The sequence below is a fragment of the Erythrolamprus reginae genome, chromosome 3 (assembly GCF_031021105.1).
Source record: "Erythrolamprus reginae isolate rEryReg1 chromosome 3, rEryReg1.hap1, whole genome shotgun sequence".
NCBI classification, from domain to species: Eukaryota; Metazoa; Chordata; class Lepidosauria; order Squamata; family Dipsadidae; genus Erythrolamprus; species Erythrolamprus reginae.
The window spans coordinates 135396084-135415632 of NC_091952.1; the positions used below are offsets into that span (position 1 = coordinate 135396084).

The 19549-nt window shown below is 37.1% G+C and overlaps 1 protein-coding gene across 1 annotated transcript in view; it reads right to left on the reverse strand.

Annotated features, from left to right (window-relative positions):
* Positions 1-6210: 6210 nt before the first annotated feature.
* The window catches only part of LOC139164523 (dimethylaniline monooxygenase [N-oxide-forming] 4-like), a 224970-nt gene continuing 211631 nt past the window's right edge, over positions 6211-19549 (reverse strand). The window contains exon 8 of the mRNA XM_070746780.1: positions 6211-7350. Within this exon, the coding sequence (XP_070602881.1) occupies positions 6963-7350 (388 nt within the window). The 3' untranslated portion in view covers positions 6211-6962. The remainder of the gene's footprint in view (positions 7351-19549) is intronic.

The following is a 19549-nucleotide window of genomic DNA, read 5'->3' on the forward strand; positions in this document are numbered from 1 at the left end:
ATCTGGCTTCAGAGGTGTAACTATTGGAGTTTCCCATGGCCCCTGTTCCACAGGGACCAAAATACCTTGGCTAATGAGTTTATCCAGCTGTATGTCTAGTTTGGGGAGAAGCGGAAGGGGGACCCTGCGAGGTTTTAGTCTGATCGGTGGGACCTTGGGGTCAATAGAGAATGATATAGGGGGCCCCTTGTACAATCCCAAGGTGGGGCTGAACACTTCAGGGAATTCTTTAACAAAGTTAGGCATATTATCACAGTTTACATTATACACACCCGAAATCTCGATTCCCAACGGTTCCATCCACGCTAACCCCAGAAGAGAGTGCTTGGCCCCCGTTACAATAAGCATTGGAAGGGTACATTTAACATTCTTGAATGCGATAGGTACATTAGCTGTTCCCAGGACCGAGATTACCCCCCCTTGGAAGTCTCTGATCACCAAAGAGGTTTGATTTAGGTCAGCCTTAGACACATTAGGCATATACAGTTTAAATTTTTCCCAGGGCATGATGGTATATCTAGAGCCCGTATCCAGCTCCATTGAGCAAGGCTGGTTATTTAGTAACAATGAGATAACAATTTTAGCCCCCTTTTTGGTTGCCGTGTTATTCACGGAAAATTGAGAGTTACCTCTATAGTAGTCGCGGTTAGCGGTTGAGTAGTTCCGTTGACCCGAGTTGCGGAACGGTCTCCTTTCTCGCGATTGGGGGGTCTGGTTTTGTGGTCGCTGGTATTGTGGCGTGGCGAAAGTTTCTTCCGGTGTTGTTGCTCTGCAAGCGATGGCGATGTGGCCTCTACGGTTGCAGCGGCGGCATGTAGCGTCTCGGAAAGGGCATCGATGGCGCTGGTGATTTCCCCGGCAGCCCGCGCAGGGGGCTGGGTGAGTAGCTCTAGGGTGTCTTGGCTGGTCTTGCACCAGGAGGCAGTTGTCCCCGCTGTGAGTTGGTTGGTTGAGGTCGTCTGATTCCACGGCGCTGGAAGACGCGGAGTCAATTTTGGCAATGAGTTCTCGCCTTCCGTGCTCTTTCAATTCTCTAGCCGCTGCGTCGGCTGCTTCTGCGGTTTGCGCTAGTTTAATCACGGTTTGTAGAGTCGGCTCTTCTTCGGTGAGGAGTTTATTCCTCACTGTGCTGCTTTTCATGCCGAAAACCAAGGCGTCGGTTAGGCGAGCTTCTGGGTCTTTAAACTTGCATTGGGCAAGTACCGTTCGAAGCCGCGTTGTAAACTGGTTGATCGACTCGGTTTCCTTCTGAGCCATCATGGAAAATTGATGCCGAAAAACCATGGCCGGTTTGGTCGGCTTGAAGTGGCTCGCTAGCTTTTCCTGTAGGACGTCCCACGCTACGGTTCTTGCTTGCTCCGGTTCGGTGAGAGTTTGGGCAAGTCCACGGATTTCTGCGCCGCAGTAATTAAGGAAAATAGCCCGTCTGCGATTGGCTTCGGCGTCCTGTATTCCCGCCGCCTCGAGGAAGATCTCGAAGGTGGTCATGTATTCGTCCCAGGTCGTTTTCTCGGGATTGAAGAGTTCCGGAGCCTGGCCGATCTGGACTTTGTTCATTTTGCACGCGATGTTCTTCCGTCCGTTCGTCGCCAGTGAAGTAGACCCAGAGGCAGGGTTTTGAGCAATCGGTACTTTTATTCAGCTCAGAGAACAAGTGACAGCTCAGCAAGGCAAAGTGACAATTCAGCGAGTACCGACTGACTCTGCCTGGAGAAACCGCTCCTTTTATACATTTGCGGTTCCCGCCAAAGCTAGAGCCGGCCGCGTCTGAGCCAATCAGGAGCGACTTCCTGCTTGGGCTCAGACAGCGCTGGAAAGAGGAACAAACTATTTACAGAGTTACAAGGTAGCCATTTCAGGATACAACAATGATGATGATGATTTAGATCTGCAAAGGCTGTAAAGTAAAGCAAAAGCCACTATAACTTTATGTGTGGAAGCAACCATAAGGTCTGGAGATAATGCAAGTCAGGTTTGGCAAAGATTTAAAGCATTATTCCAAAAGGAGACAGCTGGTGCCAAAATCAGTTTGACCAGACAGTTGTACAATTTAAAGCCCCAACCATCAAAACACTAACAAATGAAACAAGCTGCAGCCTCTGATTTGATGAATTGGATTTCCCCTCCTGCATCTCAACTCTGCAAACAAGAGTGAAGAGATAAAGTAAACAAATAGAAGTTAGAACGGGATTGTATCTCAGTTCATTTAACTATGTAATGGGTGCAACAGTAATGTATGGCAAATCTCATCACTACCTGTTCACATGTGTGCTCATGCGTACATATGACACCTCTGTGCAGAAGTGTCTGGGGCAGCCTCCCACCATTTCTGCTACTGGTTTGTGGATCCGGGCCATATTGGTAGCAATCCACCACTGGGGTGCAATCTTTGGAAAGGAAGTTTTTTCTGGAAATTGAATGGAAATACTATGCAATTAGAATAGCCCCCTTAAATCTTCAAGTACTTCTATTTTAGAAGGCAGAAAAAGGTGAATTCACTTGAGTAAGCAGAGCCAAGCATCACACAAGATAAAAACAAATTTGTATATAATAGATTAATAAAGTAGGATAATTTCAAAAACTAAACAAGGGGAAATCCTCTAAGTAAAAAAATATAAGAAGGTATAGAGCAGTGATGGCGAAACTTTTAGACACCGAGTGCCCAAACTGTGTGTGTTTATGGGCATCCCCAAACTGAAAGGTACGTGCATGTGTGTAAATGCACACATACACCAAAATGCATGCATGCGCAGCAGAGATTCAATGACCATTGGCTGATAGGAGATGGGACATCCCAACACCAGCAATGTGGCAAGATCTTTTTCTTTCTTGAGTTTGTGTTTCATCATTTGCAGAGAAACAGAAGTTCATGAAAGAAACACCACTGGCACACATCCCAAATCAGAGTAACCTATTTAAGTGAACGGTGAGATTACTAAAGAGCCCTTTATCTGTTTCATCTTGTTCCAGCTGAATGGATGAATGTTTTAATTAAGGGTTCTTAGAACTGTTTTATTGTTCTTTATATTGCTGTTAGCCATCCAGAGTCCATAAGCAGTTGAATGACCTACAAATTGCATTAATAATAATAATAATAATAATAATAATAATAATAATAATAATAATAATAATAATAATTAAAGGGTGGAGGGTAACCTATTTAAATAGTAGAGCACCTATTTAAAGGGTGGAGGAATTGTATATTGGAATACAAATTACTGTTCTTTTCTCAGGGAGGCCCTCTTGCCTCTTTTAACACTAGAGCCTACATAAAGGGTGGAGCACCTATTTAAAGGGTGGAGGGATTGTATATTGGAATACAAATTACTGTTCTTTTCTCAGGGAGGCCCTCTTACCTCTTTTAACACTAGAGCCTACATAAAGGGTGGAGCACCTATTTAAAGGGTGGAGGGATTAACTGGCCTCTCATTGGCTATGAGCTCCATGAGCTTGTGTTTCATCATTTGCAGGGAAACAGAAGCTCGTAAAAAGAAATGTCACTGAGATCTGACCTGGGGCTCTGGCATAGATCGTTAGCACCTAGTTAGGGCTGGGGGGAAAAAGCTTGGGGGGGGGGAAGCTAAAGTAAATTAACAGCCAGGCCCTGTTGCCTGGGAGATTAGCCAAAACATCATGGTTTTATGAAAGGCCAATATTTTGATAGATGGATTTCAGTTTGGAGGCTGCCCAATTTAACAACTCTGGGCAGCTTATAATTACAAAAGAGAAATAACATGTACAGAAAAACTGTCATACAGAAATACATGACAGGAAGATTAACTTGGTACCATTTTTTAAAAAAGAAAACCAATTTATGGGGATTCTACAACTGCTGCATTACAATGTTGGAACATAAAAACATAACAAGAGCCATGCTGAATCAGGCGAAAGCCCATCAAGTCCAGCATTCTGTGTCATACAGTGGCCCACCACTAGGGATCTTGAGCAGAAAGAGAAGGCAAAACCCTCCCTTTCCCTTGACCCCCAACAAATGGTACCCAAGGGAAATCTGCCTGCCTCATCCAACATAGAGGTGACACTTGGACATCCGTTTCAATAACCACCAGTAGACTTGGCATCCATGAATCTGTCCAATCCTGCCTTGAAGCTATCCAGGCTGACAGCTGTCATGACCTCTTCTGGAAGTGAATTCCATAAACTAATGACCCTCTGGGTGAAGAAATATTTCCCTTGATTTGTCCTCACTTTCTTACCTATGAGCTTTAGGGAGTGCCCTCTCATCGTAGTATTATGCGATAGAAAAAAGATTTTTTCTCTATCCACCTTTTCTACCCCTTGCATGATTTTATACACTTCGATCAAGTCACCTTTTAAACACTGTCTTTCAAGGCTGAAGAGGCCAAGACGTTGCAACCTGGTTTCATAAGGGAAATGCTCCATTTCCTTGACTCTTTGTGTTACCCATTTTTGCACCTTTTCTGCACCTTTTCCAGTTTCATTATATCCTTTTGAGGTGCGGTGACCAAAACTGTAAACAATACTCCAAATGTGGTCTCACCATCGATTTGTTCATTTATTGGTTGTACTTATATGCCACCCAACTCCTGCAGGACTCTTGGTGGCTTCCAACAAGTAAAAAACAGTTTTTAAAAGCAGCGCTTTCTTTTTTATTCTTCACCATATTACCACCAAGGGGTTATGGTCTGCCCATATATTGTGGGCTATCTCTACTAATTCTATATTCTTACTTAATCGGTTACTTATCCATGCCATATCAATCCTTGAATATGATTGGTGGTGGGGGTAGAATAAAATGTATATTGTTTGTCATTTGGATGTAGTACTCTCCATATGTCTGCTAAGTTTAGTTCCTGTGCCATTTCTTTAAATGTGTTTGTTAGTGTATTTCTTTTAGTTTGTTTCCCTTTTCCATATGTATAATCTTTTTTGGGGTCTACTATCCCATTATAATCCCCTATCATACATACCTTCTTAGAGTAGTTGCTATTACTTTCTCATGTAATTGCTCATAATATTTCCTCTGATTTTTGTTACGAGTATATATGTTCACCAATAGTATTCTCTCTTCTTCTATTTTTATTTAATCACACATCTCCCTTTGGGGTCTACATATATTTCCTTGGTTTCAATTTCTTTCCTTAAGTATGTTGCTACTCCTCTTTTCCTTTTCCCCCAATGATGTGTATAACTTACCCAACTTTTGATATTTCAAATATTTTTGTCTGTTTGTTTAATGTGAACCTCTTGTGGCATATAATATCTGCTTTTAATTTGATTAGCTTAGTGAATACTTTCCTTCTTTTCCCTGGATTGATGTTTAATGATACGAGTCGTTAGCTATTTTTTTTGCCTTTGCTGCTGTTTGTGTCCTTGTCTTGACTTATACCTCTTTTAATTTTTAAAGCTTTCCTCTCTCCTCCTATTCCTCCTCCTGTCTTTCTTCCTGGCTCATTATCTCTAACTTCTCCCCACTCTCTGTTTCTTCTTCTATGATCAAGAGTTGGTCATATATTTCTTGAGCCCTTTCCATATTGTCAACCTTAATCTTCTTCCCCTCCTATGAGATTATCATTTCTCCTGAAATGATCCATATAAACATTATAATTTTTTTGTTTACTGCTGCAGCAAGAAATCTGTAATCCCTTTTTTGTTCCCGTACTCTTCTCATGATCTGCTTTAATATTAATTTCCTTATCCCTGTATGTCAATGCTTCTCTTGTGGCTGCATACATGTTATCTCTTACCTTACTCCTGGTGAACCTGATGTGGACCTCCCTTGGCAGGTAGTGGCAACTTGCATACTTTGTTTGTATTCTATATACTTCATTTATATCATTGATATTTCTATTTTCTTTTTGTAATATTTCTGCAATCAACACATCATTGCTTTTGTATAAAGGACAGGAAATGTAATTCTGTCCATATATTGCAGATTTTAGGTTCTACTGTGTTTCTATTACTCAAAAAGCCCTTTCCCACATTTGCTTAAAAGTTACATTGTCAATTATTCCAAGTTTTACCAGCCACTTGTAAAGTACTCTTGGAGTTATTTTAGTTTAAAAATGACTGCAAAAAATTTCACTCCAAATTTTGGGCATCTTTAATGCCTTGTAGCTCTGTTTTCTTACCTTTAATCATCTTCATTTTTATCTCATTAGAAAGAGCACGTTTTTTCCTATCATATATGTTGTTTTTGTGATGGTATCTTTCCAAATAAGGCTTCAAAAATCAGTCTAAAAGTATGACATTTATTCACACACTATTAATGGAAACTTTGTAAGCCAAATTTCAGTAGTTCTGAAATGCAGTATATTAGTACTAAGAGGGAGAAATTTAGAACAGAACAACTGTTTTGAAACCCCCCTACTTTAAAGGTTATTTGCCCCCTTTAAAAATGGGAATGTGCACATAATTTTGTGATTAGATTCCAGGAGAGGTCTTCTATTGAAAGATTCCTCATTCCATAAAGTGGGATGACTCTGTTCAGGTAGGATCACGTGGTATATTTTTTGTAAAATACAAGATACATTTAGTGAATCTAAACGTTCATTTTTTATTAGAGTTTGCATGGAGCATTTTTAGGCTATAATACTTCATTGCATTTTAATTTTAAAACAATTGATACAGCTTAGAAAGCAATATTGGAAAAAACAATCAGTCAGTAAAGAAGGATTGTAGGACAGTTTGAAGAAAATGGGGAAGATCATGGAAAAGTAAAAAGAAGACAAAATTTGCAGTTTTACATGAAGTCAGGGTGCTATCCTGCATATCTGTAAAATAACCAATTATTTCATGGGGTGAACATATCAGGTAATAAATTTCAGTGGACATAAATATTTCTGTCCAAAATTATTGCATATTACAAGATTATTTTTCCAAGTCCAAAATGCATATATACTGTATGCATTTTGAATGCTGCTTTTGATGCCAGATTAGTTTTTTTAATTCCTGTTGTAAAATTATGAAATAAAGTTCTAAGATTAGATGTTTTCCTTAGTTGGTATAAAATGAGTACAGAAGTATGTGAACATGAGTATAGTAATTCCAAGGAATGCAGTGAAGTGAAATATTTTTTCCCAAAGTGATGGCTTGATATGTTTTGAAGAAGAATTGTCTATTGTCCGAGTTTTCAAGGGCTTCAGAGAACGGTCCCACTGGGTCAGAATTGCATTTCTAGCTTTCTTCCACTTTCCAGGTCCACAAAGGCGATACTGGTAAGAGGTATAAGGACCAAAGAAGATCTTCAAAGCTAGTTTGGGGTCCTGAAGTAAAAGTAATGGCACATTGGTCTTAACCCCTATGCAAAGAGCAATATCATCCATGTAGTAAACAAATAGTTCCTTTTCTTTCTCATTGCTGGAAGTACCCCTAGAGCAGAAAATAAATGGAAATTTTAATCAGCATTCTGTAAGTTATAGATGGTGAGAAAGACATGGAACTTATGGGGCAATTGCCATGCCATGTATTGGGGACAGCTTGATCTGTCAAGTAGGGAATTTGTCTGGAATTTTCACATGGGCACAACAAGGCAAAGTGTTACCATCCCCCTTGAATGCCATTGAACATTATCTAGTCTGGCCCAAGTGCAGTTAGTCTGGAAGATTATTGTGAAACAAGCATGAGTAATAAAGTAGCTAACTGAATTCTACATGTGTGGATCTGTTGTTCATGCTTGACACCAAAATGGTTTTAGCACTGGGGATTGTGATTCAGCAATGCCCAGAGAAACATTTATTGTGAACTTTGATGTGGTAAGTTTCACTGATAGAAATGCATTCTAGATCCAGACATTAGTGAAAGCCAGAAAGTTGTGAAAGTAAAATTTGTTAAAATAAAACAGCAGCGAACGGCAAAATACATAGTAGGATATAGTAGAGAATGAATTAAAGATGCTACGTAGCAAAATTAATTCAGTTTAAATGTACATGAAATTAAATAAAATATCCTTGATCAGAATAATATCCTTTGGGAATATAGTTTATTACAATTACAATTTATCATAATGAATAAAAACCTCTATCCCTGCATTAAGCCATGGCACATTGAGTAATAGTTTGAGTTTTCTTTTTGAAACTAAAAAGAAACTTGCAATATCTGAAACATCTGAACCAATAGAAATGATTGAAATACAGAAAGATTTCTTCCTCTCTGAAATTAAATGTGACCCATTCATTAGTAAATCAGTCACAGGAAATTATCTTCAATTCAATTCAATTAATTAGATTTGTATGCCGCCCTTCTCCGAAAACTCGGGGTGGCCACACAGAGAAGTGAGGTCTCCTTACATTTTGCCTTGTCCCTGGAATCTGTTTCAGGGGTGGGTCCAACTTACCTCGCTGGTGGTTTGTTCCCTCCTGCACTGCATTGGGGGTGCTTTGTGGGCACATGCTTGCACAGTAATAAAAAATTGGGGAAGATTTGTTGGTATTATTAAAAAAATCTATAATAAGCTAACAGCAAAAATAATAATTAATGGAGAAATGACTGAGAAAGTGGACATTAGGAAAGGAAGTAGACAAGGATGCCCATTGTCATCATTGATATTTGCGTTGACTTTAGAAGTTCTAACGAGAAAGATACAGAAGAACCAAGACATCACGGGAATGAAAATTAAAAAGGAGGAATATAAACTGCAAGCATTTGATGATGATTTAGTGTTTATACTTGACGATCCATTAGAGTCAGGAATAAAATTACTACAGCAAATTGGAGGATGTGGAGAGGTGGTTGGATTAAACATCAATAAGAGAAAATAAAAATGATAGTTAAGAATATGACTGAAAAACAAAAGAGGACCTAATTGGAAAATTAGATATACCAATAACAAAAATAATAAGATATTTAGGGGTCCAATTGTCAGTGAGGTGTGTAACACTTAAGGAAGATAACTATTTATTTAAAACTTAAAAAACAAATAAAGAAGTATTTAGAAAAATGGAAAAAATCTTCAGTTATCATTGATGGGCAGGATTGCCTTAATTAAGCTGAACTGTTCCACAGTTACAATACAAATAAAGATAGAGAAGAATTTTCTTAATGAACTGAATAAAATAACATCAAAATTTATCTGGCAAGATAAAAATGTGAGCATAAATATGAAAATGTACAAGATGTGAGAATGAGAGGGAGCTTTGGTTTTCCAAATTGGGAATTGTATTATCGAGCAGCAGCAATGACATGGATGAGATAATGGATTTTGTTGGAAAATAAGAGATTTTTAATAATAGAAGAACATGATTTACAGATAGGATGGTACTCACTTATTTGGTATGGAAAAAATAAATTTCACAGCTACTTCCAGAGATATTAAATAAGAAATTCATTATACCTAGTAGTAGACCCCGCATGGTCGAGGACAAGGAATTCCTGAAGAAAGAAACCAAGCATGGGAAGGAGTGGGGGGAGGACTTGAAGCAGCCGATCTAAGCCTAGTTCTGGGATAAACTCCCCCCATTTTTTGTGCCAGCATACTAACGCCCAGAAGGGGCTGTGGAGCAGCAAAAATTTTTGAGAATGTATCCCCTTTTAAAAATAATCAATTCAGTCCTGATTACATCACAAGACTGTCATAACCCAATCTATTGGAGGATAGCTCCACCCACTGGAGAAAATAAATTTCACAGCTACTTCCTGAGATATTCAATAAGAAATTCATTATACTGTACCTAGTATGGGGAAAAATAAAAGCTAAACATTATTTAAATTAAATATACCATACTGGGTATCAATAATTGAAGCACTAACACACCCAAGTAGAGTGAATTTGGGATAATATACCAAGATGTTTGAGAATGCAGCTACAATCAAGATTTGAGACAGACAGCAAAACAGAAGGCATTAACTTAAAAGCAATCAAGCTAGGTGAAATACAGGAAGGGAAGACAAATTGATAAAGAAATTATATAACTATTTACTTTCCGTACAATTAGAATTTGAACAAGTGAAAGAAACAATGATAAAATGAATGAAACATGTTGGACATACGATTGAATTAGAAAAATGGCAGCAACTTTGGGAAAGAAATTATAATTATGGCAACAGCACATAAGGAGAATATGTAGAAGATGCTTTATAGATGGCATATGCCACCAGAAAGGATAGCAACAATTTTTAAAGATAAATCTATGAAGTGTAAACAGATACCAGGGTCCTTTTACCATATATGGTGGACATGTAGTGAAGCTAAAAAATACTGGATGATGATTAAAGTATGGATAGAGGAGATGGTAAAGCAAAGTGTTGAATTAAAGCCTGAGATATTCTCTTTAAAAATTTTTTTTATTGAATTTTAAAAACAAAAGCAAACACAAAACAACAGCAACAAAATTAAACTTTCCATAAATTTGTATAGATATAATGAAAATAAGCAAAATGAAGAACAAAACAGGGAAAGAAAAAACAAAAATAGAAAAGAAAAAAAAATAGACATAAATAAAACATACATTTGGGATATTTACATCCCCTTCTCATTCAGAATTTTGGTTGGAGATGTATGCATTTTTACCTTATTTTGATTAATGTATTGCTTTGCATATTTACATATTTGCTTACTTTTCTACAAACTTAGATTCTTATCTTTCAACTGTCTTTCTGTATAATTTCTATTCTTTCTTTCTTTCTTTCTTCCAATTATAAAAGTTCTTCCTTCTAGTTTTCTTGACAGCAATCTCTGTACAATCCATCGCCTTTTTAATTACTATCCCTTCTTCCGGTATATTTTCATTTTTCCAATGCTGGGCATATATGATCCTTGCTGCTGTCAGAATATGGATAATCAAATACTGGATTTCTTTTTTATACTTCTTGTTAAAAATACCCAATAAAAATAATTCTGGCTTTTTCTCAACTTCTTCTTTTGTAATTTCTTTTAGCCATCCCCCTACCATGTCCCAATATCTTTTGGTCTCTGGGCAGGTCCACCATTGATGGTAAAATCTCCTGTTTACCTTTTTGTACTTCCAACACTTGGAAGACAGATTTGGGAACATTTTTGATAGTCTTTCTGGTGCTAAATGCCATCTGTAAAATATCTTGCACTAATTCTCCTTGAATGTATTAGATCGAGTAATTTCCCAAATAACAGACCAAAGTTTTTTTCATTTGTCTAGTTCTATTGAGTATCCAAAATCCCCCCCAGCTGATCACATTATCTTTTACTATATCCATCTCTGTTTCAAATCTAATTAAAAATTTATATGTTTTACCAATTAATTTTTCCTCGCTTTCCATGAGTATCTTTTCTAGGCCTCACTTTCCCATTTGAAATCCTTGTCCTTTCTTATCTTTTTGGAAGTAACCATACCAAGTCCAGTTAGTAGAAATAAAGAGAGGACACATGTTCTTGTGGGTGACTCGATTGTCAGAGGTGTTGATTTGGGACAGAGGAAGGATGTAGTGAAGGTGATGAGGTGTCTTCCAGGAGCCACTGCCCACAGGGATAGGAGGCGGATTACAAACATTATCAAGGCTGTGAGTAAAGATAATAACGTTGATGTGGTGGTGCATCTTGGCACAAACGATTTGTCCCAGAGAAATGTTAATGTAGTAAAAAGAGATTTTCAATGTCTAAGTGTGGAGCTGGGTAAAATAACTGATTCAGTGACTTTCTCAGAGGTGTTACCGGTTTGTGGCCAGGAGGGTAAAACAAGTTGTATCAGAGAGTTTAATGTGTGGTTAAGGCAGTGGTGTAAAGCTGAAGGTTTTGGTTATGTAAGTCATGATGTCAATAGGTGGTCTAATAGGGAGTTGTTTAAGAGGGATGGTTTGCATCCATCATACAGAGGTGCCCAGGTGCTCGGTGAGGAATTCAGAACTTTTTTGGACAGGCATTTAAACTAGGTAAAGGGGACAGAGATGTACCAGATGTGGAGGATTTCTGTCCCCGACCAATGAGGATAAATCAGTTTCTGGAAGCTTATGAAAAGGGAGCTGTAAATAAAATAGATGTAGTTGCTGATGATAAGGGGCAAACTAATAATGAAAATAATGTTCTTCGGGTAATGTACGCAAATGCTCGAAGCTTGAGCAACAAGCTCTGTGAGTTAATGGCCATAATATCTAGAGATAATTTGGATCTGGTTGCCATAACTGAGACATGGTTTAGGGATTCTAATGAATGGGAAATATCCATACCAGGATATACACTGTATAGGAAGGATAGAATAGAGAGAAGGGGAGGTGGAGTAGCCATTTATGTTAAAGAAAGTCTAAAAACAATACTAATTCAAAATACATGTAAAGATCTGGAGACCCTCTGGATTTGCATGCAAAATAAAGACGGTTCTGTCATTAGAATTGGGGTGATCTATAGGCCTCCAGGGCAATCTGAGGAACATGACAACAAGATGGTGGATGAGATTACCCTAATGGCAGTAAAGGGAGATATTGTGGTTATGGGTGATTTCAACATGCCTGATGTTGACTGGAATATCCCCAGTGCCCTTACATGCAAAAATAAGAATATAGTAGAGGCCTTTACAGGAGCAGCTATGGCACAGCTAGTTAAGACACCAACTAGAGGGGAGAATATTCTAGATTTAGTTTTTACCAATGGGAATCGGGTTTCAGAGGTCAAGGTGGGAGAAAATTTAGGTTGCAGTGACCATCTATGTTTGTGGTTTGATGTAAAAACTGATGGTGAGCAATCCTATACTGCAACCAAAGTATTGGATTTCAGAAAAACAAATTTTAATGCAATGGGGGAATATTTAAATAATGAATTAAAGGGGAGGGATAAAATGGCAGGAGCAAGCACCCAGTGGACTGTATTAAAAAAGGCCATCTTAAAAGCCACAAGACTTTATGTAAAGCAAGTAACTAAAGGTAAAAGGAAGAAGAAACCGCTATGGTTTAGCAATGATGTAAGGGCTATAGTCAATGAAAAAAAGGCTGCCTATAGGAGGTATAAAGAGTCTGGAAGTATAGCTGATAGAGAGGTGTATAAAATGAGACAGAAGGAGGCAAAACAGATAATATATGCTGCTAAAGCCTCAAAAGAGGAAGAAATAGCAAAATCTGTAAAGAAGGGGGATAAAACCTTCTTCAGATATATTAGTGATAGGAAGAAGAAAAACTGCAGCATCACAAAGCTTAGTACCGGGAATAATACATACATTGATGGGAATAAGGAGATCGCTGACCATTTCAATAGCTACTTCTGTTCAGTTTTCTCAAAAGACACCTTACAAAATAATAATAATACTATAGAGGGATATAGCATTGCTTCCAGCTGTACGGATTCAGCTCCAGTGATCTTAGAAGCCGATGTCTTAGAAGAACTTGAAAGATTAAAGATAAATAAGGCAATGGGTCCAGATGGCATCCACCCCAGAGTTCTTAAAGAACTCAGATCTATCATTGCTACCCCCCTGACTGATTTGTTTAACAAATCCCTGTTAACAGGAGATGTTCCTGAGGATTGGAGAATGGCCAGTGTTGTGCCTATCCACAAGAAGGGCAGTAGAGAAGAAGCTGGTAACTACAGGCCAGTTAGCTTGACATCAGTTGTAGTTAAAATGATGGAGACTCTACTCAAAAAGAGGATAAATCAGCATCTAAAAAACAATAACTTATTGGACCCAAATCAGCATGGCTTTACTGAAGGCAAATTGTGTCAGACTAATCTCATTGAGTTCTTTGACTATGTCACAAAGGTGTTGGATCAAGGTGGTGCCGTGGATATTGCCTATCTGGACTTCAGCAAAGCCTTTGATACGGTTCCACATAAAGAGCTGATAGATAAATTAGTGAAGATTGGACTTAATCCCTGGATAGTTCAGTGGATTTCAAGCTGGCTGAAGCATAGACATCAGAGAGTTATTGTTAATGGCGAGTATTCTGAGCAGAGTCAGGTTACAAGCGGTGTGCCACAAGGGTCTGTTCTGGGTCCTATTCTTTTTAATATGTTTGTGAGTGACATAGGGGAAGGTTTGGTAGGGAAGGTTTGCCTATTTGCCGATGACTCTAAAGTGTGCAATAGGGTTGATATTCCTGGAGGGGTCTGTAATATGGTAAATGATTTAGCGTTACTAGATAAATGGTCAAAGCAATGGAAACTGCAGTTTAATGTTTCCAAATGTAAAATAATGCACTTGGGGAAAAGGAATCCTAAATCTGAGTATTGCATTGGCAGTTCTGTGTTAGCAAAAACTTCAGAAGAGAAGGATTTAGGGGTAGTGATTTCTGACAGTCTCAAAATGGGTGAACAGTGTGGTCGGGCGGTAGGAAAGGCAAGTAGGATGCTTGGCTGCATAGCTAGGGGTATAACAAGCAGGAAGAGGGAGATTGTGATCCCCTTATATAGAGCGCTGGTGAGACCACATTTGGAGTACTGTGTTCAGTTCTGGAGACCTCACCTACAAAAAGATATTGACAAAATTGAACGGGTCCAAAGACGGGCTACAAGAATGGTGGAAGGTCTTAAGTATAAAACGTATCAGGAAAGACTGAATGAACTCAATCTGTATAGTCTGGAAGACAGAAGGAAAAGGGGGGACATGATCGAAACATTTAAATATGTTAAAGGGTTAAATAGGGTTCAGGAGGGAAGTGTTTTTAACAGGAAAGTGAACACAAGAACAAGGGGACACAATCTGAAGTTAGTTGGGGGAAAGATCAAAGGCAACATGAGAAAATATTATTTTACTGAAAGAGTAGTAGATCCTTGGAACAAACTTCCAGCAGACGTGGTTGGGAAATCCACAGTAACTGAATTTAAACATGCCTGGGATAAACATATATCCATCCTAAGATAAAATACAGGAAATAGTAAAAGGGCAGACTAGATGGACCAAGAGGTCTTTTTCTGCCGTCAGTCTTCTATGTTTCTATGTTTCTAAGATATCTTTTATTTGAAGGTCCACCAATCCAATGATTTGCCTTTTTCTTCTGATTCTTCCTTGGACCTCAAATTTAATTGTTCATTCAATAATTCTTTATATCTAATTGTATTTTCTGATCGTATTAAATTTGGATGGTATTTTAGTTCTGTTGGTGAGATCCACTCTGGTATTTTTGGATAGTGTGTTTTTTAATTTCTCGCCAAATTTGCATCAATCAATTTCCTAATATATGTTTTTTTAAATATAAAACCTGAGATATTTTTACTGGGCATTCTACTGGAGAAATTTAACAATTTAACATCCTCTGGAATCAACTCCCCCCAGAGATTCTCATGGCTCCCACTCTCCCAGCCTTTCGGAAGACACTGAAGACACATCTTTGGTGGAAGGCTTGGGGCTGTCGAACATAGATATTCTGTTCCAGCCTACACTATGACTGAGATATGGATGAATGTGATTGAATGGTTTTAAGGCAGTGGTGGGCAATTAATTTTGCCATAGGGCCACATGAGAAACAGTACCCAGTACTGTATATTATTGGGTAGAACTGAGTTAATTATATTAATCCGGCCCTCTAAAACCATCCCTATGGCAAAATTAATTTATAATTATATATTGTATTGTATTGTATTGTATTACATTACATTACATTATATATTATAATTATAAATTAATTGCCCACCCCAATATATAGTATACACATGCTGGTTTTAAATCTTCTTTATTAGATTTTTATGCTAAATGAAAAAAGCTGAAATCATTTGGTCATTATCACTTCCCTATAATTCCAAATTATGAAACATTATTATCCTGCAAAGTTCCTTTATCCAATTTTAAGTTAATAATTCATTCTATCCATATAATTCTACCTGATTATTTCATTTTTTAAAAAAAAAATCCTAAAGTTGTCTAGTTTCTTTCTACTTCTATTTTTATCTATCAAGGAATTTGTTTGCTTTCCATAAAAGGGGAGAGATTCATATTTAATAGTTTTACATTTCCAGAGTAATACCATTTCTCCTTCCTTCCTTCCTTCCTTCCTTCCCTTCCTTCCCTTCCTTCCCTTCCTTCCCTCTTTCCCTTCTTCTTCCTTCCTTCCTTCCTTCCTTCCCTCTTTCCCTTCTTCTTCCTTCCTTCCTTCCTTCCCTCTTTCCCTTCTTCTTCCTTCCTTCCTTCCTTCCTTCCCTCTTTCCCTTCTTCTTCCTTCCTTCCCTCTTTCCCTTCTTCTTCCTTCCTTCCTTCCTTCTTTCCCTCCATTCTCAGTCTTCCAATTCTCTCCCTACTCCCCAACCTGACTTCCCCCCACTCTGTCTGGGAGATGCTCTGCCGCGAATTCCCAAAGAAGGTTGTCAACTTACGGGAAAGGTGGAGAGGGCGAGGCAAGAGCTCCGCTGTAGGTAGAGCTGTCAGCCAAGCAACAGGCATGACAGGACTGCCGCTTTTGTGCTTTTTGCTTCTGTTTGCACGTGGTGAGGCTGTCCGATTCCACCGCGCGGCTTTTGTAAACGCCACACGTTTTTTGTTTTTTGCCTGCACGTGCATGGGCGCACGCACAGGTTGGATTGATCTCTGCGGGCCGATCACAGACAGCCGGCGGGCCGCAACCGGCCCCCGAGCCGCATCTTGCCCAGACATGGATTTTTAGGATTACTTAAATTGGTTTTATTGGTTAAATTGGTTAAATTGGTTTTAGCGTGTTTAGTGGGTTTTAGATTTTGAATTAGTTTAGTTTTAACTTTGATTTCTAATATGCTATGTCTATGTATTTCTTTTTTATGTTATAAGCCTGCCCTGTATCTTTGGAGAAAGGCAGCCTAGAAATTGAAAAAAGGAATGAATGAATGAATTAATGAATGAATTAATTAATTAATATCCAAAGCAGTATGCCAAGATAAAATGTTTTGTCCCAATTTTGATCTTTAGAATGCTGCAGTAGCAAAAAGGCTTCTACCCTTATTGTTTCAATATAGGATAAATTAAAGAAAATTATTGGTAAATTCTCCCAGCTTCCCTTCTCATTATGTACCCCTGCAGGCAGGAGAAAGCAACATTATTGTAGTCACTAATGTAGGAATGGGTCAGGATAGGCAGCTGATTAGAATGCCTGATTAAGGACGACAAATTAAAAAATCAGAGAGAATTAATAAGACATAAACTGAGATTAATAGAACAAGAATTAATTGTAGAAAAGATAAAGAGAGTAAAACAAGATTATTTTGAACATGCGAATAAACCTGGAAGATGGCTGGCATACAAACTAAGAAAAGAGAGAGAAAATAAAATTATAAAAAATCTGACAGATTCAAAAGGTACAATAAAACATAGAATAGAAGATAAAAAGGAAATAGTATCGGAATTCTATAAACAATTATATAAGAAAGAAGAGATAAGTGAGGATTTAATTTTTAAATATCTGGGATAAATAGAACTTCCAGTTTTAACGGAAGCTCAACAGCAAAGATTAAACAGACCTGTTTCAGATATAGAATTAAAACAATCTATAAAGAATCAAAAAAATAATAAAGCGACTGGTCCAGACGCAATACCAGCTGAATTTTATAAACTAGAACTAGAAATATTCTTTTCCAACATGCTTGAGATATATAATCAAATATTGACAACAGGTAAATTACCAAAAACCTGGTCAGAAACTTTAATAACCTTAATACATAAGCCAGATACTAAGAAAGAAAAAATTGAAAATTACAGACCTATATCATTGTTGAACGTTGACTACAAAATCTTTATATCAATATTTGCCAATAGATTTAAAAGTATTATAAATAATATGATACATAGTGATCAAAATGGATTTCTACCAGGAAGACAAATTAAAAATAATTTAAGAATAATAGTTAATACTTTGGAATACTATGAGCAGCACCCTGAAAAGCAAATGGCACTTATATTTCTAGACGCTCAAAAAGCATTTGATAACGTGGATTGGAATTTTATGAAAATACAATTAAATAAGATGGAAGTAGGAACAAAGTTTTTTAATATAATAGATGCTATATATTCTGAACAAACTGCTAAAATTATAATAAATAGTGAACAAACAGAAAAAGTAATTATACAAAGAGGAGTAAGACAAGGTTGTCCAATATCACCATTGTTATTTATTTTAACTTTAGAAGCATTGTTGATAAAAATAAGAGCAGACAAGAAAATAAAAGGATTAAAAATTAGAAAAGAAACCTATAAAACACAAGCATTTGCTGATGACGTAGTGTTTATTTTAGATGACCCAATAGAATCTATTTTAAATTTAATAAATGTGATTGAAGAATATGGGAAAGTTGCAGGATTGAAAATAAATAAGGAAAAGACACAGATATTAACAAAAAACATGACTGAAATACAGAGAAAATACTTAGGAGACCTATCAAACATGAAGATCACGAAAAAAGTGAAATATTTAGGGATATGGATGACTTCCAAAGCCGTATCTTTAAAAGACGACAATTATTTAAAATTATTAAGTCAGATTAAAAAAGACTTAGAAATATGGAGTAATCTACAATTATCACTTGTAGGAAGAATTTCCACAGTTAAAATGAATATCCTTCCAAAAATATTGTTTCTTTTCCAAGTGATTCCAATAAATCCAGGAACGAAATTTTTTGCCGAATTGAATAAGATAATAAGAAAATTTATTTGGCAAGGTAAAAAATCAAGAATAAAACAAAACTCATTAGAAGATCGTAAGGAAAGAGGAGGCCTGGGTCTCCCAAATTGGAAACTATATTATCAAGCCACGGCCCTGACATGGATAAAAGAATGGCTCACACTAGAAAATCAAAGATTGCTTAATCTAGAAGGCCACGACTTGATGGTCGGGTGGCATGCATTTGTATGGTATGATAAGTTAAGAACCCACTCATATTTTAAAAATAATGTTATTAGAAAGGCATTGATAGAAGTGTGGAATGAAATAAAGAAAAATCACTTTTTAGTAATGCCAGAATGGATTTCACCCCTTGAAGCTATAGTACACCCAAATCTTAAAGGAAAAGGTAAGATTTGGAAATATAGTGATTTGTTAGATAATCAATTAAAATTAAGAACAAAACAAGAGTTATATGAGTTAGGTATAGATTTAGATTGGTGGCATTATATGCAGATTAGTTCTAGATATCAAATAGATGTAAAGACTTATATTTTTAAAAAAGAAAATAATGTATTGAGCAAATTATTATTCCAAAATCAAACAAAGACAATTGGAAACGTTTATAAATATTTATTAAATCATAGAACGATAGGTTGGATATTGAAGGATAATATGATCAGTTGGTGCAAAAATTTTGGTAAAGAGATTGATTTAGATACTTGGGAAAAGATATGGATGTATAATTGGAAAATAGCAAAATCAATCTCTTTCAAAGAAAATCAAATTAAGATGTTTTATAGATGGCACCTTCCACCATATAGAATCTCTAAAATGTTTCCTTCGGTATCGCCCATTTGTTGGAAATGTAAAAAAGAAGTTGGCACATATTACCATGCATGGTGGACCTGTCCGGAGACAAAAATATTTTGGAATAAAGTAGAGAATTGGATAAATGAAATAACAAAGGAGAAGATAAAAAAATCTCCTGAATTTTTTCTATTGGGTATTTCAAACATAAAGTATAAAAAAGAAATTTACTATTTAATAATACAGTGATCCCTCGATTAGCACGGTCTCGATTAGCGCGAAACGCTGCAACGCGGTTTTTCAAAAAATA